The 27855-nt window shown below is 45.8% G+C and overlaps 1 protein-coding gene across 1 annotated transcript in view; it reads left to right on the forward strand.

The window, feature by feature from the left end:
* stom (stomatin) overlaps nucleotides 1-27855 on the forward strand; it is a 67447-nt gene that overhangs the window by 2657 nt on the left and 36935 nt on the right. The window contains exons 2-3 of the mRNA XM_070862580.1: nucleotides 12719-12816; nucleotides 16177-16249. Of these exons, the coding sequence (XP_070718681.1) occupies nucleotides 12719-12816; nucleotides 16177-16249 (171 nt within the window). The remainder of the gene's footprint in view (nucleotides 1-12718; nucleotides 12817-16176; nucleotides 16250-27855) is intronic.

Consider the following 27855-nt stretch of genomic DNA (forward strand, 5'->3'; position numbering starts at 1 on the left):
TGATCCCCCCCCCATAACTGATGACCCCCCCCCAGTAAACTGATGATCCCCCCCCCAGTAAACTGATGATCCCCCCCCAGTAAACTGATGATCCCCCCCCAGTAAACTGATGATCTCCCCCGCAGTAAACTGATGATCCCCCCCAATAAACTGATGATCTCCCCCCGCAGTAAACTGATGATCCCCCCCCCCAGTAAACTGATGATCCCCCCCCAGTAAACTGATGATCCCCCCCCAGTAAACTGATGATCTCCCCCCGCAGTAAACTGATGATCCCCCCCCCAGTAAACTGATGATCCCCCCCCCCAGTAAACTGATGATCCCCCCCCAGTAAACTGATGATCCCCCCCCAGTAAACTGATGATCTCCCCCGCAGAACTGATGATCCCCCCCCCCCAGTAAACTGATGATCTCCCCCCCCCCAGTAAACTGATGATCCCCCCCCATAAACTGATGATCTCCCCCCCCAGTAAAACTGATGATCCCCCCCCAGTAAACTGATGATCTCCCCCGCAGTAAACTGATGATCTCCCCCCCCAGTAAACTGATGATCCCCCCCCCCCCAGTAAACTGATGATCTCCCCCCTCCAGTAAACTGATGATCTCCCCCCTCCTCCAGTAAACTGATGATCCTCCCCCCCCCTCCAGTAAACTGATGATCCCCCCCCCCAGTAAACTGATGATCTCCCCCCGCAGTAAACTGATGATCCCCCCCCCAGTAAACTGATGATCTCCCCCAGTAAACTGATGATTCCCCCCCCCAGTAAATCTGATGATCTCCCCCCCCCCTCCAGTAAACTGATGATCTCCCCCCCCCCTCCAGTAAACTGATGATCTCCCCCCCCCCCCCCCAGTAAACTGATGATTCCCCCCCCCAGTAAACTGATGATCCCCCCCCCCAGTAAACTGATGATCCCCCCCCCCCAGTAAACTGATGATCCCCCCCTCCAGTAAACTGATGATCCCCCCCCCCAGTAAACTGATGATCTCCCCCCCCCCAGTAAACAGATGATCCCCCCCCCAAATAAACTGATGATCTCCCCCCCCCCCCCCCCCCCAGTAAACTGATGATCTCCCCCCCCCCCAGTAAACTGATGATCTCCCCCCCCCCCAGTAAACTGATGATCTCCCCCCCCCAGTAAACTGATGATCCCCCCCCCCCCAGTAAACTGATGATCTCCCCCCGCCCCCAGTAAACTGATCCTTGCTTTTTTCCTTCCATAACATGATACACACTCTTCCCCCTCCCCTCCCCTCCCCTCCCTAAACTGATACATTTGCCCCCTTTCCCATTCAAGGCACAGTTCCTTTTCCAGGTGGGCTGCAGCTGCCGAGAGCATGAACCCTCTGCGCCTGGAATCAATACGACAATTCCTCCGGCCCTTTCCCCTTCCCTTTTATGTTTCTCTTTCCAAGGAAATGTACAGGGAGGAGAAAAAGGGTACTGATGGCAGTTTTAAACAACCTTTCTTGAAAATATTCTCTCAGAATGTTTGTGCTGACTGCCTGATATAAAGTGTGAAAGGTAATGAACCTCTGAGCCTCAACCTACTGACCTCAAGCCTGTACTGTGTGCCCTGTTTCCCCTCCCCCAATTATTTAATTTCTTTGGGGAGGGGTGGTGGAGAAGGGAAGGAATAAATTAATGTCCTGAAGTTGGATTACAGCACTAAAGCTAATGAGCAAAACAGCTATCCGGAAGTAAACCTGATATTTTGATTCCTCCTCGGCAATTTTATAAACAGTGGTCCCAACAGAAATGTGAGCTCGGTAGGATTAAGTTAACCGTGTGAAGGATTTGTTTTGTAAAAAGTATTTTAAAAGTGAGAAGCATATCTGGAGGGGCCCTTTTAGTGAGACCAGGGAAACGACCCAAGGTGCTTCACAGGAGAAATGAGATTAAAATATTTGACACCGAGCTGCATAAATCGAAATTAGCGCAGGGGACCAAAAGCTTGGTTATATTTTCATCTAACCTGGATCGCTAATGTAGCCTTTTTTGAGATTTTGCCCAAATTGAAGTATATAATTTTATTTTTCTTGTGTAGTTGTAATATTGGCTTAACATAGAGTATACATCATCTGGGAGATCGTGTGATGGAGTTTATTTTATTATCCACCCCTTCTTTTCTCCTCTGGTCAGGATTTTGAATGCACTGTCTGATTGGGTGGTGGATGCAGATTCAATAGTCGTCTTTAAAAGGGAATTGGATGAATGGCAAAACTGTGACAAATGGATTTCAATGTAAGCAAATGTGAGGTCATCCACCAGAGGGCATACCTGTTGGAGTCCCAAAGAATCCCAGCATCCCTTGGGAGCACTGTAAATAAGCAGGCCTCCCATGCTGTACCAACACTCTGGAGTTTGAATAAAGGAGCTAAGGTCACACTTACTCACTGTCTACAGTACTCAGTTACATTACTTTATTATGAGCTTAACAGACCACACCTGGAGTATTGTGAGCAGTTCTGGGCACCACACCTGAGGAAGGTTTATCAGAATGATACCGGACTTCAAGGATTAAGTTACAAGATTACACAAATTAGGGTTGCATTCCCTAGAATTTAAAAGGTTAAAGGGTGATGGAGAGAAATTATTTCTGCTGATTGGGGATTCTAGGACCAGGGGACATAGTCTAAAAATTAGAGCCAGACCTTTTCAGGAATGACATTTGGAAACACTTCGACACACACAGGGTGATGGAAGTTTGGAACTCTCTTCTGCAAACGGCAATTGATTCCAGATCAATTGATAGATTTCTGTTAACCAAAGGTATTCCGGGATATGGGGCAAAGGCAGGTATATGGAGTTAGGTTGCAGGTCATCTATGATCTCATTGACTGGTGGAACAGACTCGAGGGGCTGAATGGCCTACTTGTGTTCCTATGTCCTATATACTTGAAGGAGAAAAAGTTGCAGGGATATGGGGAAAGAGCGGGGGAGTGGGACTAACTGAACTGCTCTTCAAAAAAGCCGGCGCAGGCTCGATGGGCCGAATGGCGGCCTCCTGTGCTGTATTATTCTATGATTCTATGATTGCCTGTGTCACGCACTGTCTGTGGAGGGCAAAGGTTCAACCTGTTCCTATTGCTCCTGGAATGGCTCAGGCAATGAGCAAGATTCCTGGCTGCAAGTGTGTTTCCTGTGGTTTCCCTTTCACTCTTGGGAAGTCGCCCTTTTATTGCAACGGCCAAGATCGTGAACTTGGATGCAACGAGGATGTTTCCCCTCGTGGGGGAATCTAGAACTAGGGGGCATAGTTTCAGAATAAGGAGTCGCCCATTTAAAACTCAAATGAGGAGGGATTTCTTCTTTCAAGGGGGTCGTGAATCTTTGGAATTCTCTACCCCAGAGTTCTGTGGAGGCTGGGCTCATTGAATATATTTAAGGTGGATTCAGACAGATTTTTGAATGATAAGGGAGTGAAGTGTTATGGGGAGCGAGCAGGAAAGTGGAGCTGAGGCCAAGATCAGATCAGCCATGATCTTATTGAATGACGGAGCAGGCTCGAGGGGCTAAATGGCCTACTCCTGCTCCTATTTCTTCTGTTCTTGTGTTCTTAGAATGGTGGGTGAATCAAACCTGCATCTCTGGGTGAGCTTGTCAAAGTGGTCATCTGCACAATGTTGGTTATACCCTGTGAATTGTACAGGAGAAGCTGTGTGCAGCTGCTAGCCACTTCCTGTCAAACAATTAGAAACACAGAAACATAGAAATTTACAGCGCAGAAGGAGGCCATTTCGGGCCATCGTGTCCACGCCGGCCGACAAAGAGCCGCACGGCCCTCGGTCAGCAGCCCTGAAGGTTACATATAAACCTACGAACTATGAACAATGGCGAACAGGCAAAGAGCACCCAGCCCAACCAGTCCGCCTCACATAACTGCGACACCCCTTCTACTAAAACATTCTAGACTCCACCCTAACCGGGGCCATGTGATGTCTGGGAGAGGCAAAAACCAGATTTAAAAACCCAGGTCAATTTAGGGAGAAAAAAAAAATCTGGGAAATTTCCTCTCCGACCCATCCAGGTGATCAAAACTAGTCCAGGAGATCACCCTGGCCGTATTCGATTCCCTGCGATACTTACCATTATATCTGCGCTGGCCAACAAAAGGTCATCCAGTCTAATCCCAATGACCAGCTCTAGGTCCGTAACCCTGCAGGTTATGGCACTTTAAGTGCCCATCCAACCATCTCTTTAAAAGTGGCGAGGGTTTCTGCATCCACCACTCTTCCAGACAGCGAGTTCCAGATCCCCACAACCCTCTGCGTAAAGAAGCCTCCCCTCAAATCCCGTCTAAGCCTTCCATCAGCCATCTTAAAACTATGCCCCCTCGTAATAGACCCCTCCATCAATGGAAATAGGCCCTTACTATCCATTATGTCCAGGCCCCTCAATATTTTGTACACCTCAATGAGGTCTCCTCTCAATCTCCTCTGTTCCAATGAGAACAAACCCAGTCTATCCAATCTGTCCTCATAACTAAGATTTTCCATTCCAGGCAGCATCCTAGTAAATCTCCTCTGCACCCTCTCTAGTGTAATCACGTCCTTCCTATAATACGGCGACCAGAACTGCACGCAGTACTCCAGCTGTGGCCTAACCAAAGTATTATACAATTTAAGCATAACCTCTCTGCTCTTATATTCTATGCCTCGGTCAATAAAGGCAAGCATTCCATATGCCTTCTTAACCACCTTATCCACCTGGCCTGCTACTTTCAGGGATCTGTAGACAAGCACTCCAAGGTCCCTTTGTTCATCTACACTATTAAGTGGCCTACCACTTAATGTGAATACCCTTTCCTTATTAGCCCTCCCAAAGTGCATTACATAGAAACATAGAACATAGGTGCAGGAGTCGGCCATTCGGCCCTTCGAGCCTGCACCACCATTCAATATGATCACGGCTGATCATTTTTGCAACTTCAGTACCCCATTCCTGCTTTCTCTCCATACCCTTGACCCCTTTAGCCGTAAGGACCACATCTAACTCCTTTTTGAATATATCTAACGAACCTCACGCTTACCTCACACTTCTCTGAATTAAATTCCATTTGCCAGTGCTCTGCCCATCTGACCAGTAGTTTGATATCCTCCTGCAGCCCATGACTTTCCTCTTCATTATCAACCACACAGCTAATTTTAGTATCGTCTGCAAACTTCTTAATCATACTCCCTATATTCAAATCTAAATCGTTGATATATGCCACAAAAAGCTAGGGATCCAATACCGATTGTGATTGGGACTCTCCCCATACACCAACTAAGAAGGTCCGAGGTGTCGATGTTTTCTCTGTTGTCAGCTGATTGCGGCTGTGTTGAGGATGCTGCAGTTGGTATAGAAACATAGAAACATAGAAAATAGGTGCAGGAGTAGGCCATTCGGCCCTTCCAGCCTGCACCGCCATTCAATGAGTTCATGGCTGAACATTCAACTTCAGTACCCCATTCCTGCTTTCTCGCCATACCCCTTGATCCCCCTAGCAGTAAGGACCTCATCTAACTCCTTTTTGAATATATTTAGTGAATTGGCCTCAACAACTTTCTGTGGTAGAGAATTCCACAGGTTCACCACTCTCTGGGTGAAGAAGTTCCTCCGCATCTCGGTCCTAAATGGCTTACCCCTTATCCTTAGACTGTGACCCCTGGTTCTGGACTTCCCCAACATTGGGAACATTCTTCCTGCATCTAACCTGTCTAACCCCGTCAGAATTTTATATGTTTCTATGAGGTCCCCTCTCATTCTTCTGAACTCCAGTGAATACAAGCCCAGTTGATCCAGTCTTTCTTGATAGGTCAGTCCCGCCATCCCGGGAATCAGTCTGGTGAACCTTCGCTGCACTCCCTCAATAGCAAGAATGTCCTTCCTCAGGTTAGGAGACCAAAACTGTACACAATACTCCAGGTGTGGCCTCACCAATGCCCTGTACAACTGTAGCAACACCTCCCTGCCCCTGTACTCAAATCCCCTTGCTATGAAGGCCAACATGCCATTTGCTTTCTTAACCGCCTGCTGCACCTGCATGCCAACCTTCAATGACTGATGTACCATGACACCCAGGTCTCTTTGCACCTCCCCTTTTCCTAATCTGTCACCATTCAGATAATAGTCTGTCTCTCTGTTTTTACCACCAAAGTGGATAACCTCACATTTATCCACATTATACTTCATCTGCCATGCATTTGCCCACTCACCTAACCTATCCAAGTCGCTCTGCAGCCTCACAGCATCCTCCTCGCAGCTCACACTGCCACCCAACTTAGTGTCATCCGCAAATTTGGAGATACTACATTTAATCCCCTCATCTAAATCATTAATGTACAGTGTAAACAGCTGGGGCCCCAGCACAGAACCTTGCGGTACCCCACTAGTCACTGCCTGCCATTCTGAAAAGTACCCATTTACTCCTACTCTTTGCTTCCTGTCTGACAACCAGTTCTCAATCCATGTCAGTACACTACCCCCAATCCCATGTGCTCTAACTTTGCACATCAATCTCTTGTGTGGGACCTTGTCGAACGCCTTCTGAAAGTCCAAATATACCACATCAACTGGTTCTCCCTTATCCACTCTACTGGAAACATCCTCAAAAAATTCCAGAAGATTTGTCAAGCATGATTTCCCTTTCACAAATCCATGCTGACTTGGACCTATCATGTCACCTCTTTCCAAATGCACTGCTATGACATCCTTAATCTGCTGCATCTGCGCGGCGTTGCGCTAGAACAGAATTGAGCCTAGTTATGATGCTCCTCACAGTCAAACAGCATGCCCGGTCTCATCAAGGATCATATGGCTCATGGGTGGAATAGCAGAGGGCAACCAGTACCCATAGAATTCTACTGCAGCCAAGTGTCGATACATATTATTGAGAGGGGAGGACAGTAAGTGGCAGGATTGGGCAAGAGAGAAGGAAATCGTGGTTACAAAATTCTTATCCTTGTTTTCAAATCACTTCATGGCCTCGCCCCTCCCTATCTCTGCAAACTCCTTCAGCCTCAAACCCCCCTTTCCCCCCCCCCCCCCCCCCCCCACCCCCCGAGATATCTGCGCTCCTCAAATTCTGCCCTCTTGAGCATCCCTGCTCAACCATCAGTAGCCATGCCTTCAGCTGCCTGGGCCCCAAGCTCTGGAACTCCCTCCCTACACCTCTCCGCCTCTCTTTCCTACTTTTTAAGATGCTCCTTTAAAACCTACCTCTTTGACCAAGCATCTGTCGTAATTTCTTCTTGTGTGGCTCGGTGTCAAATTTATAAATATTTTTTTTGTCTTATAATACTCCTGTGATGTGCCTTAGAATGTTTTACTACATTAAAGGCACTCTATAAATACAAGTTGTTGTTGCATTCAGTTGTCCCGATACTTTATTGCATTGGAACCAGTGTGCTATCAGAACAGTTACACTTGGGCCAAAATGATTTAATCTGTGATCCACTACAGGTACTTGTTAAATCCTCACCTCTAATTGCTCGCATTACTGCGACCGCAAGTACTTCAGCATCATGTTGTATAGTTTAAAAAGCTGTCAAGCTAAAAAGGTTAGAAAGATGAAATCTATAATGGTACTGCGGGTGTAAAGGTTTTAGATTGTGTGAAAATTGCACACGCCCACCATTTATGCCGTACTGAAATCCTAGTGACAATGCTGCTAAATTCATGAAAGAAAAGCTATTTCCAGAGTCAAATAAATTGGGACTTTTGTTTCTTCCAGTTTTATGTCCTCGCTCCCCCCCCCCCCCCCCCACCCTTCTTTAGATGTGTTATTTCTGTTTATTTTTATTAAACGGGTCTGGTGTGGTTCAGTAATCTGTCGTCTACTGTTCAAGCACTCAGAAATGTTCAGTGTAAAGTGGCCGTGTTGTGTTGCCAGACTTTGAAACTGCATTGAAACCTGGTCACTGGAAATGTTGGGAGCCTCAAAAAATAGTTTGACCTCCTCCTTCCAACTTCTTCCCAGCTTATGGGGAGAGAAAGAAGCTCTTCAGCAGGCAAACCAATGCTATTTGCTCTATTGTAAAAGCAAAATACTGCGGATGCTGGAAATCTGAAATATATCGGCCCTGAAACCCTGGCGCCTTCGGGTGCATGCGATGTGCGCACGCGCCCGCAAGTTAGGCACGCAAAGCGTATGCGCCTGAACCCGGCACTTGCGATCGGTCAAGATTTCGTTTGACCGATCGCACGCATCCCCGGGACAAGGGCCTTTGCGGCCGGAGATTTAGGCTATTTGCCTAACTCCTGCCCAGCAAATGTCCTTCAAATTCTCACACCCGGTAAAAGCAGACATAAGGCCTGCTTTTACCAGCAATAGATAGAAAAAATAAATGTTATTACTTATTTTTATATTTAAAAACCCTGTTTGTGAAGGTGTTTATTTTTTTTAACACTATTAAAACATTTTTTTTAATTTAAAAAAAAAAGACTTTTTTCAACATTCAATGCAATCTGTATTACATTTTTTTAAAGTGAAATGTTTGTTTATTTATGTTTTATTTGATTTTAGGAGTGTTCTCATTGATAGTAATGGGGGTTCCCATTACTGTGAATGAGAATACTAGATAATGATTGGTGGTCCGGGCCCACGTGATCCCAGGATGCACTCACGTTCCTGGGATGCGTTGGGCCTCTGCGTTGGGCTGCGCATCTAGGCCTCGGAGCCGAAGTGTTCGTTCAACCGGGACCACCAGGTCCTTTTCGGATTTTTTAATTTGGTCGGAGATATCCGCCCGCGGGAAGCCTCCGACCGTAATTTTTGGCCCATAAACAGGAAATGCCGGAAATACTCCAGATCAGGCAGCGTCTATCGAGAGAGAGAGAGAGAGAGAGAGAGAGAGAGAGAAACAGAGTTAACGTTTCAGGTCGACAATCTTTATTCAGAACTGAGTTTCACTCTCTGGGCAAAGAAATTGCACCTGAATATGTTATTGGATTTATTAGTGACCCCTCCCGGCCCCCTAAATTTCCTTTGTACGTTTTTAAAATAGAGTGGAAAGGCTCTTGGTTTTTGTATGTGGGGGGCCATTTTAATTTTAGCCAGTTGTAGGTAAATCATCGCAGAAATGGATATTTCTCATCAGTAATAACATTTCCTTCAGCTGAATATTGGTGGAACTGAAGTCCTCTTCAGCTTCCACACAAATATCTCTGGTCTCCACTGCTACCATCTTCCTGGATCTAAGCCGAGGGGTATAGGCCCTTGGTGTGCTGTTTGTCCTTGAGCTCTGCTACACTCCCCACCTCTGATTCATCACCAAGACCGGGTTCTTTTCATTCCCCTCAAATTGCTTCGTGACCTCTTCCCGCCCGATCTCTATCACCTACTCTAGCCTTGTGGATCCCGCCCTCACTTTGCCCCACTGTTCCTTCAGCTGCCCAGGCCCCATGCTGTGACATTCTCTCCCTAAACCTTCTGTCTACTGACACCGGCCTACTTTGCATTCTCCGTTCCACCATCAGCTGCTGCACCCACAGCCACCACGTCCCTGTCCTCTGGAGCTCCTCCCCTCAACTTCTCCATCCTGTCACCTCCCTCCTTTGCCTTCAAAGGACTCCTTTTTTTTAAAAAAAAACCCTTCCCTTTGTGCTTTTGTCCCTTAGCCCCACCCGTCCTTTTCTCGTGGCTAACTTGTCCGCCACACGGTCAAGCACTCAAGATATCTCTCGTGCCTGCTGTGGCTCAGTTGGGTAGCACACTCTCTCTGAGTCGAAAGGCCGTGGGTTCGAGTCTCGCTCCAGAGACTGAGCACAAAATCTCGACTGAGACTCCAGTGCAGTGCTGAGGGAGTGCCGACCTGTCGGAGGTGCCGTCTTTCGGATGAGGCGCTAAACCGAGGCCCTGTCTGCTCTCTCGGGTGGAAGTCAAAGATCCTACGGCAACTATTTTGAAGAAGTGCAGGGGAGGTTTTACCCGAGGTGTCCTGGCCAATATTTATCTCTCAACCAACATCACTAAAACTGATCATCTAGTCATTTGTCACATTGCTGTTTGTGGGTCCTTGCTGTGCACAAATTGGCTGCTGCGTTTCCTACATTTCAAAAGTACTTAATTGGCTTTAAAGCACTTTGGCACATCCTGAGGTCCTAAAACATTGCTATATAAATGCAAGACTTTGTTCTTTCCCCATCCATATAGGAATGTAAGTGGCAATGAGATGGGAATTGATGGAACCTAAATTAAAGTCAGTTTTCTTCAGTGCTGTTTCTGAGGTACTGAGTTTAATTTAAAAAGGCTCTCTGCAGTCAGTGTTGAAGGTGAATGCTGACGATTTAATTATCAAGTTGAATATGCAAGGGGATTGCTGTAACTAGTTTACATCATTAGGTAATTGCAGTTGAGCAGTGTATCGTGATGAGACTCATTACAAGTGTGATGGAGGAAACCACCTAATAGTTGCTGCACTGACATTAGAATTTCAGTAAGGCATAATGGTGGAATGTGACATATTTTGTACTATCCATTGGAACTGAAACATGCCCATCATTACAAATTGTAGCTTGACTTGTATTCTGGAGAGAGCATTTTGAGCTACAGTTTATACATTGCACTGGTGGTGATGTGATGAATTAAAATCATATAATTTATCTTACTAGCTGTGTGTGGGTTTATTTCCCCCACAATAGTGTGTTGGTACAAATGTACAAAATACTCACTGCAATTTTGTGTTTAACACGAAGTTCCTTGCCAGGGTCTGATTTGTATAAATGAAGCAAGTTTTTTTTTCCTCAGTGTGCTGAATGCATATTGGGGGATGGGGAATCTTGCCTCCTTAGTTACAAGGCCTGGCTGTAATCCTGTTCTCTCTAACACTACAGCAGAAACCTACTGGGCCAGCAAGCTAAATGATGTTGTGCATGTCAGTGCAGACAATGGGGTAAGGGAACTGTTCATGTTCCCATCTCCGTCACAATCCATCAGGGAACAGGCTTGAACTATTGTTAGGGGAGATTTACCGAGCACGAGCCACAAAATAGACTGAAAAATTGAAAGAATAATTTTATTTAGTTTTAGTTTGAAGAGCTTAGAATTTTTATTCCCTTATCGGCATTTGTGATTCACCCAGTAATTAATATTTCAGAGACTAATAGTTCCTGATGTTGTGCCACTAGAACCGTGACAAATTTTTAACGAGTGTTTTTTTTTTAAAATGTTGTGTACAGATATAATTTGTGCTTAAAATAGGGCCTCTAAACAGCTTTTAGTTTATACTTGTGAGTTCTCGTGTTAAATAAAAGTGAATAATTTATGAGGGACGGAACAGATGTCTCCATAATAAAAGTAATAAGATATTTCCATTGTTGGGCAGGCAAGGTTTTTCATTGACAATCATTGCATTGCGATTGCTGGTTTTTGGGTAGTGAATGGCCATGTCAACACTGTATATAGACAGCTATGTGGTGCAGTATTGACACAATTCCCTGGGTAAAGGGAAAACTCAGATGCACAAAGCCCTTTACAGATGCTCCTATTTAATTTGGTTAAATGTGCCAGCAATTGCAGCCACAAAATGCAGAAATTTAAACTCTAATCCTGCAGCAATTAATATTTTTAGTAATGAATTATGACTCCAACCCTTACCCCCCAAAAAAAAGCAGCATGGTTTTGAAAGTGTTTTTTAAAAAAAAGCCACCGCTGCCACTGTAATTGTGTCGCTGTTTCGAAGCGCGCGTCCGATTTTATTGTATGTAAATAGACAACGCGAGGATATTTAATCCCTTGCCTAACTGAGCTTTCTAAATTCTGCTAGAAGCAAATCCCTCGCTTAACTTTTGAAGAAACCATCAAAGTTCCGACCACTTATGCTGGCACATGACTATGCTCCCCTCCCTTTTTGCACAGTTGAGGCCACGAGTCATCACTTGGGTGACATCGGAGGGAGGTAGTGGGTGTACAACAACAAATTTTATTTATATAGCACCTTTAACATAGTAAAACGTCCCAAGGCGCTTCACAGGAGTGTTGTAAGACAAAACAAATAAATTTGACACCGAGCCACATAAGAAGAAATTAGCGCAAGTTTTAAGGAACATTTTTGAAGGAGGAAAGAGAGGTGGAGAGGTTTAGGCAGGGAGTTCAAGCTTGGGGCCTAGGCCACTAAGGGTTGAGCGATTATAATCAGGATGCTCAAGAGGGCAGAATTAGAGGAGCAAAGACATCTCGGGGTTGGAGGTGGGGGAAGAGGGGGTTGTGGGGCTGGAGGGGATTACAGAGATAGGGAGGGGCGAGGCCATGGAGGGATTTAAAAATAAGGCTGAGAATTTTGAAATCGAGGCGTTGCTTAACCAGAAGCCAATGTAGGTCAGAAAGCACAGGGGTGAGTGGGATTTGGTGCAAGTTAGGACACAGGCAGCCGAATTTTGGATCACCTCTAGTTGACGTAGGCTAGAATGTGGGAGGCCAGCCAGGAGTGTGTAGTGCATAAATAGCAACGTACATAGAGTACGTACCGCTGGGAATGTTTAAATTTATCTATAAGCCAGACAATGTCACCAGGAATTAGTTGGCTCTGGTGTGCCTTCCCGTGATGTAATGACGAGAGGAGGGATTATCTGTCTTAAATCCACATCCTACCATTCTGTTAGAATTTTATACCTGATTCAGTCGTGTATTGGTGGATAGCTTCAAGCTCAGTCTAATGGTCATCACGTAATCTTCGACATCTACATCTACAAAATTGTACAGAGCAGCATACAAACCTTGTTTTTCTTTTACAGATCAAGGCAGCCTTGGATGTTGTGGCTGGATCTTGGTTGCACTGTCCTACTTGTTCATGGTTATCAGTTTCCCCATCTCCATCTGGTTGTGCATAAAGGTAAGGCCGCAGATATGTTAAGGAACCAATTTTTTTTTAATATATATTTTTTATTTTACCACTGTGCTTGGAGGATAATTATCACAGCCCTGAGTGATACAAGAGGATATCCTTGGTGTCTTCGGTTTAACCCCTTGCCATAGCAGTAGCTTTAAGAAACATCGAAATTTACAGCGCAGAAGGAGGCCATTTCGGCCCATCGTGTCAGCGCCGGCCGACAAAGAGCCGCATGGCCCTCGGTCAGCAGCCCTGAAGGTTACATATAAACCTATGGACAATGACGGAAAGGCAAAGGGCACCCAGCCCGACCAGTCCGCCTCACACAACTGCAACACCTCTTATACTGAAACATTCTACACTCCACCCCAACCAGAGCCATGTGATCTCCTGGGAGAGGCAAAAACCCAGGCCAATTTAGGGAGAGAAAATCCGGGGAAAATTCCTCTCCGACCTATCCAGGCGATCAAAACTAGTCCAGTTTCTATTCCGGCCTGGCCGTATTCTATTCCCTGCAGTACTTACCATTATATCTGCGCCGTCCAACAATAGGTTAGTCTTTGTGTGTTTTTGGTACTCATTTAATTTTCATTGAAGACATGGATTCTGTAAAGAATACTGACTTAACTAAAGGCTTTAAATTATAAAGAACAGAACACAGTGGGACCAGTAGGTGCCTGGCTATCTCCACTGTTCTAATGATTAGGGGTTAGATGACAATTCAGGTGAATGCAAGAGTTTTTTTTTAAACTTGCTGCATGAACACTGGATAAATAGAAAGATGGAGTTGAATACTGTAACCAGCCTGAACCAAGCATGGTTTAAGAAATGTTACTTGTACATAAGCTTTACAGTATCAAAGAGCCCTTTCATATTCAAGCTGTGACACAGTCAAAGCACCCTCCTTTTCGATCTGCAGACCAAGAGGTTTGAATAGTGCTGGGGCAAGTTTGGGGCTGGTCTCCCCTCCCAGAAATCGCTTCCTACCTTGTAGCCCATGTGGGGGTGGGGAGGATGAGAGAGAAGAGTTAAAAGGAGAGAGAAAATGTTTTTTGTAAAGTGCCTCTGGAGTTGGCGACGGCCTTCAGAGCTCTGCACTGCATACAATCGCATGGTTGCCATGCAACAGCTGTCTCCATGCTGTTAAAGTGCACTCTGCATAAACAGAGGGCAAGGTCAACTGCAGAATGAAGAATTACTGGCTGAAAGTTGTTGGTGTTTGGAACTGGCAGCTCCATTTTTGTCGCAGTTGCTGTAAAAAAAAAACAGACGCACTCTAATAAAGATACTAATGACCGGGAATGTACGGTCGGAGGCTTCGCACGGGCGAACACCTCCGACCGCAAAAATCTCAGCGGAAAGTACCTGGCAGTCCCAGAGGTTCGGTGACTTGAAGTCCTGGGCTGCTATACGAAGGCCTGCGTTGGGGCCCACGTATTTCATGAGCATATGTGCTTCGTAAGCGTCCCTGGGATCACATGGGCCGGCCCAACCAATCAAAATGGGGGTATTCCCATTCATACTTATGGTGAATTCCATTTCTACAGAGCTGCCATAAGTCTGAATGGGAATACCCCCCCAAAACACGCAAGCGCATTAAAAACATTTTTTTTTTTAAACACATTACATATTTAAAATTAATTAAAACATTTTATACAAATTTATTTTTCTGAATTTAAAAAAAAATGTTTTAACAGGGCTAAAAATAAACTTGCCTTAATGGACAAGGTTTTTAATATATAAATGAGTGAAAACATTTTATCTTTTTTAAACACTTACGCTGGTGAAAGCAGGCCTTACGCTTGCTTTTACCAAGCGTAAGAATTTCACGGGACAAATAGCCCAACTCTCTGCCCACGGAGGTTCTTTACTACCAGATGCGCTTCGTATACCTAAACCCAGAACTTGAGCGACCCCTACGGAATTCAGGCCCAATAACATAAGAACATAAGAAATAGGAGCAGGAGTAGGCCATACGGCCCCTCGAGCCTGCTCCACCATTTAATACGATCATGGCTGATCCGATCATGGACTCGGCTCCATTTCCCCGCCCACTTCCCATAACCCCTTATCCCCTTACCATTTGGAAACTGTCTATTTCTGTCTTAAATTTATTCAATGTCCCAGCTTCCACAGCTCTCTGAGGCAGCAAATTCCCCAGATTTACAACCCTCAGAGAAGAAATTTCTCATCTCATCTCAGTTTTAAATGCGCGGCCCCTTATCCTAAGATCATGCCCTCTAGTTCTAGTCTCCCCCACCAGTGGAAACATCCTCTCTGCATCCACCTTGTCAAGCCCCTTCATAATCTTATACCTCTTATTCTTCTGAATTCCAATGAGTAGAGGCCCAACCTGCTCAATCTTTCCTCATAAGTCAACCCCCTCATCCCCGGAATCAACCTAGTGAACCTTCTCTGAACTGTCTCCAAAGCAAGCATATTCTTTCGTAAATAGGGAAACCAAAACTGCACGCAGTATTCCAGGTGTGGCCTCACCAATACCCTGTACAGCTGTAACATAAGAACATACATAAGAAATAGGAGCAGGAGTAGGCCATTTGGCCCCTCAAGTCTGCTCTGCCATTCAGTAAGATCGTGGTTGATCCGACCGTGGCCTATTTCGGACACCCAGTGGTCGCTCCTAACACCAGATATAGCCTGGTTATATGCAAAGGAAAGCTCCCTTTACTCTGTGCTTTATAACTTGTTTTAACCCCCTACCTCAATAGCACCACTGAATTTTTCCAATAGAAACAAAGAAATTTACAGCGCAGAAGGAGGCCATTTTGGCCCACTGTGTCCGTGCCGGCTGACAAAGAGCCATATGGCCCTCGGTCAGCAGCCCTGAAGGTTACATATAAACCTATGAACAATGGCGGAAAGGCAAAGAGAACCCAGCCCAACCAGTCCGCCTCACACAACTGCAACACCCCTTGTACTGAAACATTCTACACTCCACCCCAACCGGAGCCATGTGATCTCCTGGGAGACACAAAAACCAGATTTTAAAATCCAGGCCAATTGGGGGGGAAAAAAATCTGGTAAAATTCCTCTCCGACCCATCCAGGCGATCAAAAGTAGGCCAGGAGATCACCCTGGCCGCATTCAATTCTCTACAGTACTTGCCATCGTATCATATCATTCTAGCCAGCTTCTAACTGAGAATCTTGGATTTTGGCTATGGTGCCACAGGTGACAATTTGCTGTGCTTTACTGACCAGCCCACAGCGACAGAGTTGTAGAGTTCAACATTTGATTGGAACGTGCACAAATTCTTGGTAGTTTCTGAGCATAGTGTACTAAACTGAAACACAATTGGATAGGTATCAAACCTTTCTTTTTTTCCCCCCCTCTTTGTCACAGATCGTCAAGGAGTATGAACGAGCCATAATATTTCGGCTTGGTCGCATCCTAGCAGGAGGAGCCAAGGGGCCAGGTGAGTACAAGGAAAAATTGGGCAACAATCGATTACCCTTGAGCTACCAATTGTATGTCAGTGCTTCGCGTTCTTAGTCGATTTCATACAGAATTGTTCTTTTATAAGCCTTTCTTCTGTAGAGGTGTGCTTCCTGTCCAACTTCCAGTTGTCATGAATTTTGGTCATACTTTTATGTTAATGTTTATATTGTAATTCCCTGTATGTAAATATTAGCCGATATGTAAAGTATTGCAGGCCCTACCAGTAGGCCTATTCCTCAAATCTCACTCGCCATCTTGTGTATATATCTTTTGGTTAAAAACGTGTATTGATCCGCTCATGGGTAATGCCACAGCAGTTCACTGTGTTTGTTAAACTGGATCTGGTTAGTGATGCACACAAAACCATCTCCCTACCCCCGCAAAAAGACACCCGTTTAAAGTCGTGCACTTAAGGCTGCTGTAGGGAAATCCTGCCCAATACACCTTGCACTGGGGACTGTGCAGATGGGGGTGCTTTTAAGATGGTCTGTCTTGGCTACTTAATGCTGCACGATCGCTAAACGAGAAAAGAAACACAAAATTGCACGGCTTTGTCAAAATACCCCCTGCAAAACTCATTTTTTTTTTCCCCAACGATTCAATTTAAGGTACAGCATTATGCCTATGAAATAAATGTAATGCTGCTTTTTAAAATAAATAAATGTTCTCCTCTCCTCTCGTGGCACTGCCTGGTGCTAGGGTTTGCTTTTCACGTGCGCTGACAGCAGTTGCCCAAGTGGCCGTTCTTGAATTCCGAACACTGTTGTTTTCTGTGCTGTTCCGATGCAGCAATCCTTCCGAGTCTGGTGATGGAGTGCAGTGAAATCGGGTTTAAATATCGGCACGGCTCAAGGTGTAGGGCTTGGCCGTACGTCCCAGATTTCACACCACCCCCCCCCCCCCCCCCCCCCCAACCCGTGTTGGTAGCTGCAGGTATTGATGGAGGGGGGAGCGGTCCAATTGGCTAATGTCACCCCTGCCCCCAACTCCCAGATTAGGGAGGGAGTTGCTGCTCTCTTTCCCCCATCCTTGTTTAAATTGAAAGGAGAAGGAAAGATTGTGCGTGTCACGAGAGGCTCGGTATTTTACCTGGCTTTTGGAGAGGAATTTTTGGGTGTGTGTGTGTTTTGGGTGTGAGCCAAATGATGGCCTGTATTTTGACAGTGCAGTTTTGAATATAATGCAGTGAATATACTATAGTGAAACTTTAATTGTGTCTCATCCCAGTTCACTGCCTTCCTGCCTCAGTGCTGCCTTTCCCCTTGTTACTGATGTCAGCACTGCTTCATATCAGCTGATGGGGTGCCGGATGTGTGTCTCGTTCTCCTCCACCCCCCCCTCCCCTTTCCTTCAACTTCAATTATATAGAAAATAGGTGCAGGTGTAGGCCATTCGGCCCTTCGAGCCTGCACCACCATTCAATATGATCATGGCTGATCATGCAACTTCAGTACCCCATTCCTGCTTTCTCTCCATACCTCTTGATCCCTTTAGCTGTAAGGGCCACATCTAACTCCCTTTTGAATATATCTAACATAGAAACATAGAAAATAGGTGCAGGAGTAGGCCATTCGGCCCTTCTAGCCTGCACCGCCATTCAATGAGTTCATGGCTGAACATGCAACTTCAGTACCCCATTCCTGCTTTCTTGCCATACCCCTGATCCCCCTAGTAGTAAGGACTCCATCTAACTCCTTTTTGAATATATTTAGTGAATTGGCCTCAACAACTTTCTGTGGTAGAGAATTCCACAGGTTCACCACTCTCTGGGTGAAGAAGTTTCTCCTCATCTCGGTCCTAAATGGCTTCCCCCTTATCCTTAGACTGTGACCCCTGGTTCTGGACTTCCCCAACATTGGGAACATTCTTCCTGCATCTAACCTGTCTAAACCCGTCAGAATTTTAAACGTTTCCATGAGGTCCCCTCTCATTCTTCTGAACTCCAGTGAATACAAGCCCAGTTGATCCAGTCTTTCTTGATATGTCAGTCCTGCCATCCCGGGAATCAGTCTGGTGAACCTTCGCTGCACTCCCTCAATAACAAGAATGTCCTTCCTCAGGTTAGGAGACCAAAACTGTACACAATACTTCAGGTGTGGCCTCACCAAGGCCCTGTACAACTGTAGCAACACCTCCCTGCCCCTGTACTCAAATCCCCTCGCTATGAAGGCCAACATGCCATTTGCTTTCTTAACCGCATGCTGTACTTGCATGCCAACCTTCAATGACTGATGTACCATGACACCCAGGTCTCGTTGCACCTCCCCTTTTCCTAATCTGTCACCATTCAGATAATAGTCTGTCTCTCTGTTTTTACCACCAAAGTGGACAACCTCACATTTATCCACATTATACTTCATCTGCCATGCATTTGCCCACTCGCCTAACCTATCCAAGTCGCTCTGCAGCCTCATAGCATCCTCCTCGCAACTCACACTGCCACCCAACTTAGTGTCATCCGCAAATTTGGAGATGCTACATTTAATCCCCTCGTCTACATCATTAATATACAGTGTAAACAGCTGGGGCCCCAGCACAGAACCTTGCGGTACCCCACTAGTCACCGCCTGCCGTTCTGAAAAGTACCCATTTACTCCTACCCTTTGCTTCCTGTCTGACAACCATTTCTCAATCCATGTCAGCACACTACCCCCAATCCCATGTGCTTTAACTTTGCACATTAATCTCTTGTGTGGGACCTTGTCGAAAGCCTTCTGAAAGTCCAAATATACCACATCAACTGGTTCTCCCTTGTCCACTCTACTGGAAACATCTGGCCTCAACAACTTTCTGTGGTAGGAAATTCCACAGGTTCACAATTCTCTCAGTGAAGAAGTTTCTCCTCATCTCGGTCCTATATGGCTTACCCCTTATCCTTAGACTGTGACCCCTGGTTTTGGACTTCCCCAACATCGAGAATATTCTTCCTGCATCTAACCTGTCCAATACCGTCAGCATTTTATGTTTCTATGAGATCCCCTCTCATTCTTCTAAATTCCAGTGAATATAAGCCGAGTCGATCCAGTCTTTCTTCATATGTCAGTCCTGCCATCCCGGGAATCAGTCTGGTGAGTCTTCGCGTTCAGGGGGACATTCTTGGGATTTGAAAAGGGAGGTTGGAGGGAGGAACCCATCACATGTCCACCTCTCTTTCTTTCTCCCACCCGCCCGACGTTTGTATCCATGTCCTCTCTCCAGTCTGTCAGTTCTTGAATGACTCTCGACTGTCTGGTAACTTTGCCCGGAGCCAGATACTGGATACCAGATACCACAGCACCCCACTTTGCCATCGCATCCGATCGTCCGGTTACTGGTATCTGAAGTGAGGGGGGTAGGTACGAGCAATCTGGGGAAACTCGATTGGGAAGAAAGCTGAACTATTCTAGTGGAAGATGGACACTAATCTCGACCACCAGTTTCACTGCTATAGTAAGTGGGCTGTGAATATCTCGGTCGCTGCACTTGTACAGCTCTTCAACGCTTGCAGTACATTTGCAGTATTTGTGCTTGTGCCACCGGAAGTTAGCATGTGTGAAATAGGGCACTTGTTTTGGTTTTTCATATCATTTTGAATATTGGAATATTTTGAATCAATGGATTTAGTTTAATGAAAAGAAACAAATTGCGTTCCAGTCTAATTGCCCATCCGTGACTTTGTTACCTCCTAGACTTGACTATTCCAACTCACTCCTGGCTGGCCTCCCACATTCTACCCTACGTAAACTAGAGGCGATCCAAAACTCGGCACCCCCTGACCTAACTCGCACCAAGTCCCGCTCACCCATCACCCCTGTGCTCGCTGACCTACATTGGCTTCCGGTTAAGCAACGACTCGATTTCAAAATTCTCATCTTTGATTTCAAATCCTTCCATGGCCTCACCCCTCCAGCCCCACAACCCCCCCGAAATGTCTGCGTTCCTCTAATTCTGCCCTCCTTGAGCATCCCTGATTGTAATCGGCCAACCATCGGTGGCCGTGCCTTCTGTTGCCTAGGCCCCAAGCCCTGGAACTCCCTGCCTAAACCTCTCCGCCTCTCTTTCCTCCTTCAAGATGTTCCTTAAAATATACCTCTTTGACCAAGCTTTTGGTCACCTGCGCTAATTTCTACTTATGCAGTTCGGTGTCAAATTGTTTATCTCCTAATACTCCTGTGAAACGCCATGGGATGTTTCACTACGTTAAAGGCGCTATATAAATACAAGTTGTTTTATTCAGTGTTGAATTGATCATGGTACACTTGCTATCACATCATGAGGGGCCAGTTCATTAGATATTTCAAAAGGGAGTTAGATGTGGCCCTTATGGCTAAAGGGATCAAGGGGTATGGAGAGAAAGCAGGAATGGGGTACTGAAGTTGCAGGATCAGCCATGATCATATTGAATGGTGGTGCAGGCTCGAAGGGCCGAATGGCCTACTCCTGCACCTATTTTCTAGAGTAATTTTATTCTGCAGTCCTGGTCCTGTGTGTTCGCTGTCTGGTTAATTCGATTTCTTAACAAGATCCAGGACTTGCTTTGCAAATTTTGGCTTGGGGAAAATGGGAATTTTCTCCACAAATATCACCGGATCCTAAATAGTTGTGGAATGACCTAGCATGTCGAGCACAGCACAGAAACAGGCCAGTCGGCTCAACAAGGTCCGTGTCGGTGTTTATGCTTCACACCCTGCTTCATCTCACACTAGCACCACATCCTTCTGTATCTTTCTCCCCCATCTGCTTATCCAGCTTCCCTTTACAATTCTCTGTCCCGTATGCTTTATTTTTGTGCTTTAATACTCCGTGAGCGTGGTAATTTTGGAAATCCTCCTGCGATGAAGCTAGTTTAAAGTAACTTCCATTGATTGGAAGGGGGGGAGACTGGTGACGGGGGTGGGGGGGGAAACTGCTTTAAGAAAAATAAATAAACCATTCCCATTTCAGTCCTATATTTGGCAGCCTTCCACTTGCTGTGCGTGTGGGAAGTACCCTGTCGAGGCCATGAGAAAATGTTTAGTGTTGTTTTTAATGTTGTAACCCGAGATGGTCCAGTGCAATAATGATGATGCACTGCAGGAGTTTCATAAGAACATAAGAAATAGGAGCAGGAGTAGGCCATTTGGCCCCTCGAGCCTGTTCCGCCATTCAATAAGATCATGGCTGATCTGATCATGGACTCTGCTCCACTTCCCTGCCTGTTCCCCATAACCCTTTACTCCCTTATTGCTCAAAAATCTGTCTATCTCCGCCTTAAATATATTCCATGACCCAGCCTCCACAGCTCTCTGGGGTAGAGAATTCCACAGATTTACAACCCTTTGAGAGAAGACATTTCTCCTCATCTCAGTTTTAAATGGGCGGCCCCTTATTCTGAGACTATGTCCCCTAGTTTTAGTTTCACCTGAGTGGAAATATCCTCTCTGCATCCACCTTGTCGCGCCCCCTCATTATCTTATATGTTTCAATAAGATCATCTCTCATTCTTCTGAACTCCATTGTGTATAGGCCCAACCTACTCAACCTATTCTCATAAGTCAACCCCCTCATCTCCAGAATCAACCTAGTGAACCTTCTCTGAACAGCCTCCAATGCAAGTATATCCTTCCTTGAATACGGAGACCAAAACTGTACGCAGTACTCCAGGTGTGGCCTCACCAATTCCCTGTACAGTTGTAGCAGGACTTCTCTGCATTTTGACTCTTATCCCCCTTGCAATAAAGGCCAATTTTCCATTTGCCTTCCTGATTACTTGCTCTACCTGCATACTAACTTTTTGTGGTTCATGCACAAGGACCCTCGGGTCCCTCTGTATTGCAGTACTTTGCAATTTCTTTCCATTTAAATTCTAATTTGCTTTTCTATTATTTCTGCCAAAGAGGATAACCTCACATTTTCCCCCACAAAACTCCATCTGCCAAATTTTTGCCCACTCTCTTAACTTGTCTGTATCCTTTTGCAGATTTTGTGTGTCTTCACATCTTTGTATCATCAGCAAACTTGGCTACGTTACACTCGGTCCATTCATCCAAGTCATTAATATAGATTGTAAATAGTTGAGGCCCCAGCACTGATCCCTGCGGCACCCACTAGTTACTGTTTGCCAACTGGAAATGACTCATTTATCCTGACTCTCTGTTTTCTGTTAATTAGCTAATCCTCTACCTATGCTAATATATTATCCCCAACCCCGTGAACTTTTATTGTACAGTAACCTCTTATGTGGCACCTTATCGAATGCCTTCTGGAAATCCAAATACACCACATCGACCGGTTCCCTCTTATCCACCCTGCTCTTTACATCCTCTACGAACTTCAGCAAATTTGTCAAACATGATTTCCCTTTCATAAAACCATGCTGACTCTGCTTGATTGAATCATGCTTTTCCAAATGTCCTGCTACTGCTTCCTTAAAATGTCTATACATAAGACAAACTTTTTAGTTCTTATTCACATTATACTCCATCATTTTCCCAACGACAGATGTTAGGCTAACTGGTCTATAGTTTCCTGCTTTTTGTCTGCCTCCTTTTTTTAAATAGGGGCGTTACATTTGCAGTTTTCCAATCTGCTGGGACCTCCCCAGAATCCAGGGAATTTTGGTAGATTACAACCAATGCATCCACTATCTCTGCAGCCACTTCTTTTAAGACCCGAGGATGTAAGCCATCAGGTCCAGGGGACTTGTCCGCCTTTAGTCCCATTATTTTACCGAGTACTACTTCATTAGTGATTGTGATTGTATTAAATTCCTCCCTACCTATGACCCCTTGATTATCCACTATTGGGATGTTTTTAGTGTCTTCTACCATGAAGACCGATACAATACAAAATATTTGTTCAATGTCTCTGCCATTTCCCTGTTCTCCATTATTAATTTCCCAGTCTCATCCTCCAGGGGACCAACATTTACTTTAGCCACTCTTCCTTTTTATGTATCTGTAGAAACTCTTACTATCTGTTTTTATATTTCGTGCTAGTTTACTTTCATAACCTATCTTCTCTCTCAATCATTTTTTTAGTCGTTCTTTGCTGGCTTTTAAAAATTTCCCAATCCTCTGGCCTCCCACTAGTCTTGGCCACATTGTATGCCCTTGTTTTCAATTTGATACCCTCCCTTATTTCCTTACTTAGCCACCAATGGTAATCCCTTCTCTTACAGTCTTTCCTTCTCACTGGGATATATTTTTGTTGCGAGTTATGAAATATCTCCTTATATGTCTGCCACTGCTCGTCAACTGTCCCATACTTTAGTCTATTTTCCCAGTCCACGTTAGCCAACTCTGCCCTCATACCTTTGTAGTCTCCTTTATTTAAGCTGAGGATCCTGGTTTGAGAACCAACTTTCTTACCCTCCAACTGAATTTCAAATTCAATCATGTTATGGTCACTCATTCCACAAGATCTTTTACTACAAGATCATTTATTAATCTTGCCTCATTACACAGTACCAGATCTAAGATAGCCTGGTTGGTTCCGCAGTGTACTGTTCAAGGAAACTATCCCGGGTACACTCTATGAACTCCTCTCAAGGCTACCCTGGCCAATTTGCTTTGTCCAAACAATATGAAGGTTAAAATCACCCATGATTATTGCCGTTCCTTTATTACAAGCCTCCATTATTTCTTGATTTATACTCCGTCCAACAGTGTAGCTACACAAAGTATAACAGCACAGAAACAGGCCATTCGACCCAACAGGTCTATGCTGGTGTTTATGCTCCACACGAGTCTCCTCCCACTTTTCTTCAGCTAACCCCATCAGCATATCCTCCTTCTATTCCTTTCTCCCTCGTGCTTATCTAGCTTCCCCTTAAATGCATCTGTACTGTTCAGCTCACCCACCCCCTGTGGTAGCGAGTACCACATTTCTACCCACTCTCTGGGTAAAGAAGTTTCTCCTGAGTTCCCTATTGCATTTATTAGTGACCGATCTTTTATATTTAAAAAGAAAGACTTGCATTTATATAGCGCCTTTTGTGACCACCGGACATTTCAACGGCGTTTTACAGCCAATGAAGTACTTTTGGAGTGTAGTCACTGTTGTAATGTGGGAAACTCAGCAGCCAACTTGCGCACAGCAAGCTCCCATAAACAGCAATGTGATAATGACCAGATCATCTGTTTCTGTTATGTTGATTGAGAGATAAATATTGGCCAGGATACACAGGATCAATATCAGGAACCTGGGTGCATTACAGCAAACCTTCTGGCTTGTGGAGAATTTCATAGAATCATAGAAATTTACAGCACAGAAGGAGGCCATTGCGGCCCATCGTGTCTGCGCCGGCCGACAAAGAGCTATCCAGCCTACTCCCACTTTCCAGCTCTTGGTTCTTCCCCTGTAGGTTACAGCACTTCAAGAGCATACCCAAGTACTTTTTAAATGTGGTGGCACTGGGGATAACTCCCCTGCTTTTCTTCGAAATAGTGGCCTTGGGATCTTTTATGTCCACCTGAGAGAGCAGATGTCTTATCTGAAAAACAGCACCTCCAACAGCGTAGCGTCCCTCAGCACTGCACTGTCGGCCTAGCTTTATGTGCCCGGGTCCCTGGAGTGGGACTTGAACCCATAACTTGTAGAGCATTATTGGCAGCAAATATCTAAAATCCGTACCTTGCTGTGAATAGGAAAGCGCAGACAGTGGGCTTCAGTTCTAACCTATTGAAATTAACGGAACTGCCTAGATCATTTATAGAGGCGAGTTATATTTGAATACACAATTGGAAATGAGCAAGATTTGCCAGGCACTTGAGATTCCACCCCATCACACAATCTCCCGTGGCTGTTTCCTGCTCCTTGACTGGAGCCTGCGATTAATTTTAATTTACATTTTCATAGAAACATAGAAAATAGGTGCAGGAGTAGGCCATTCAGCCCTTCGAGTCTGCACCACCATTCAATATGATCATGGCTGATCCTGCAACTTCAGTACCCCATTCCTGCTTTCTCTCCATACCCCTTGATCCCTTTAGCCATAAGGGCCACATCTAACTCCCTTTTGAATGTATCTAACGAACTGGCCCCAACAACTTTCTGTGGTAGAAAATTTCACAGGTTCACAATTCTCTGAGTGAAGAACATTCTCCTCATCTCGGTCCTAAATGGCTTACCCCTTATCCTTAGACTGTGACCACTGGTTCTGGACTTCCCCAACATCAGGAACATTCTTCCTGCATCTAACCTGTCTAATCCCGTCAGAATTTTATATGTTTCTATGAGATCCCCTCTCATTCTTCTAAATTCCAGTGAATATAAGCCTTGTCAATCCAATCTTTCTTCGTGTCAGTCCTGCCATCCTGGGAATCAGTCTGGTGAACCTTCGCTGCACTCCCTCAATAACAATAATGCCCTTCCTCAGATTAGGAGGCCAAAACTGAACACAATATTCTAGGTGTGGCCTCACCAAGGCCCTGTACAACTGCAGTAAGACCTCCCTGCTCCTATACTCAAAACCCATAGCTATGAAGGCCAACATGCCATTTGCCTTCTTCACTGCCTGCTGTACCTGCATGCCAACCTTCAATGACTGAAGTACCATGACACCCAGGTCTTGTTGCACCTCCCCCTTTCCTAATCTGTCACCATTCAGATAATCTGCCTTCCTGTTTTTGCCACCAAAGTGGATAACCTCACATTTATCGACATTATACTGCATCTGGCATGCATTTGCCAACTCACCTAACCTGTCCAAGTCACCCTGCAACCTCCTAGCATCCTCCTCGCAGCTCACACCGCCACCCATCTGCAAACTTGGAGATATTACATTCAATTCCTTCGTCCAAATCATTAATGTATATTGTAAATAGCTGGGGTCCCAGCACTGAGCCCTGCGGCACCCCACTAAGGAGGGGAAGAGACAGGGGGGGAGGGAAGAGGGGGAAGAGAGAGGGGGAGGGGAGGGGAGGGGAGAGGGGGGGAAAGAGGGGGGGTGGGGAAAAGAGGGGAGGGGGTGGGGAGGAGGGGAGAGAGGGGAGGGGAGGGGGGAGTCAAAATCTTGCTGTTTGTTCACATGTCTGTGTCTGTGAACCCGCGCCATGTAATGATGCAGCAGAAGCACTAAACTGCCGGAGAACGGTAACTGCATGGTGTAGAGGAGGCATCCCGGATTAGTACCTGGACCGTGCGGAGTCGATTGATCTTGCCCAGTGAGGAGGTGGGCCTTGGTTCTGCTTCCTACCCAGGGAGACTCGCGGCAAAGTGCTGTTCGTGGATGTCTGGTGAGGGTGGGTTTAGATGTGACTACGATGCCCTCGCTGGTTGAATAGCCTGCTGCCATTCGTTGTATTAACCCTCGCGTGCAGAATGGCCACTTGGCAGCGAGGCCAATAAGCAGGGGGCACAGATTTAAAGTCATTAGTAGAAGGGTTGGTGGAGGGATTGAGGAGAGCGTTTTTCACCCAGAGAGTGGTGGAAGTCTGGAACTCGCTGCCTGAAAGGGTGGTTGAGGCAGAAACCCTCATCGCATTTAACAAGTGCTTGGATGTGCACTTGAGGTGCTGCAACCTACCGGGCTACGGACCACGAGCTGCAAAGTGGGAATCGGCTGGATAGCTCTTTGGAGACCGAGACTGGCTTTTTATGTGACTGGCTTCATTAATTCTTCAGATCAGAAGATAGATTGCTGTTTTCAGTTCGGATAACGCCAAAGTAAGCAGCATTAAGGCTGCATTTAGCCTCTGGCAGCTGATCTGGGATTGGTGACTATCATAGCAGTGAACCTGATTTATGCGACCTGAACATGAATCTGGCTGCATGTGGCAGACTTGGGAGAGAGAGAGAGAGAGAGAGCTCTGCGCACATTCGTGCTTGACCGGATGCACAGGGACTTTGCTCTCCGTTGGTAAATTGAAGGTGCGGAGAATGAGAGCGAGTCTCCAAATATTTAAACCAGCTCTGCTTAACTTTGTAAAATGCCTAAAAGTTCAAACAAACCCCTGTTGAAGCTTGAGCAGGCTTCCCCTGCACTGACCCATGGTATCTCGCTCCACTCCACTGTAGGGCGGGTGGGACCCAACTGGAGTCGTCATGTAAATAGCAGTGACTAGCTGTGGCTCAGTGGTTATCACACTCGCCGATGATTTAGAAGGTTGTGGGTTCAAGTCCCACTCCAGGGGCTCAATTTTCTCCAGTGATTTGTGCTATTTTTTTGGAGCAGGCCGCTTTTTTTGGCCTAAGTTTAAAAGTCCACAGTTTCTCCAATCAATTTGCACTGGCTGTAACTCGGTAAGTAACGATTTTTTTAGGTAAGTTTTTTTTTTCAGCCAAAGGGGGTGTAACCGGCCACCTGCACCAATTCTGGTCATTTTGGCCAGCTGAGAGTTACTCCAATTCTGCTTAGGCCAGCGTATGTGGGCCTCTCCAGAAAAACCTTGCTGAGAGAGTTAAGGAAATCGAAGACCATTCGGCCTGGGCTAGGGGCGGGGAGCGGACCAGGAGGGCACTCGGGGCCAGGGTCGGTGGGGCACGTTGGCCTGGGCTAGGGACCGGGGAGCGCTGCTGCAATCCCTCCCTCACCACGACAAAATCACCCCCCCCCCCCCCCCCCCCCACCCCACCCCAGGCCCGGGACGCCCTTACACGGCACCGTCTTGATGCCACCGCTAA

Source organism: Pristiophorus japonicus, chromosome 20 (genome assembly GCF_044704955.1).
Source record: "Pristiophorus japonicus isolate sPriJap1 chromosome 20, sPriJap1.hap1, whole genome shotgun sequence".
Taxonomy (NCBI): Eukaryota; Metazoa; Chordata; class Chondrichthyes; family Pristiophoridae; genus Pristiophorus; species Pristiophorus japonicus.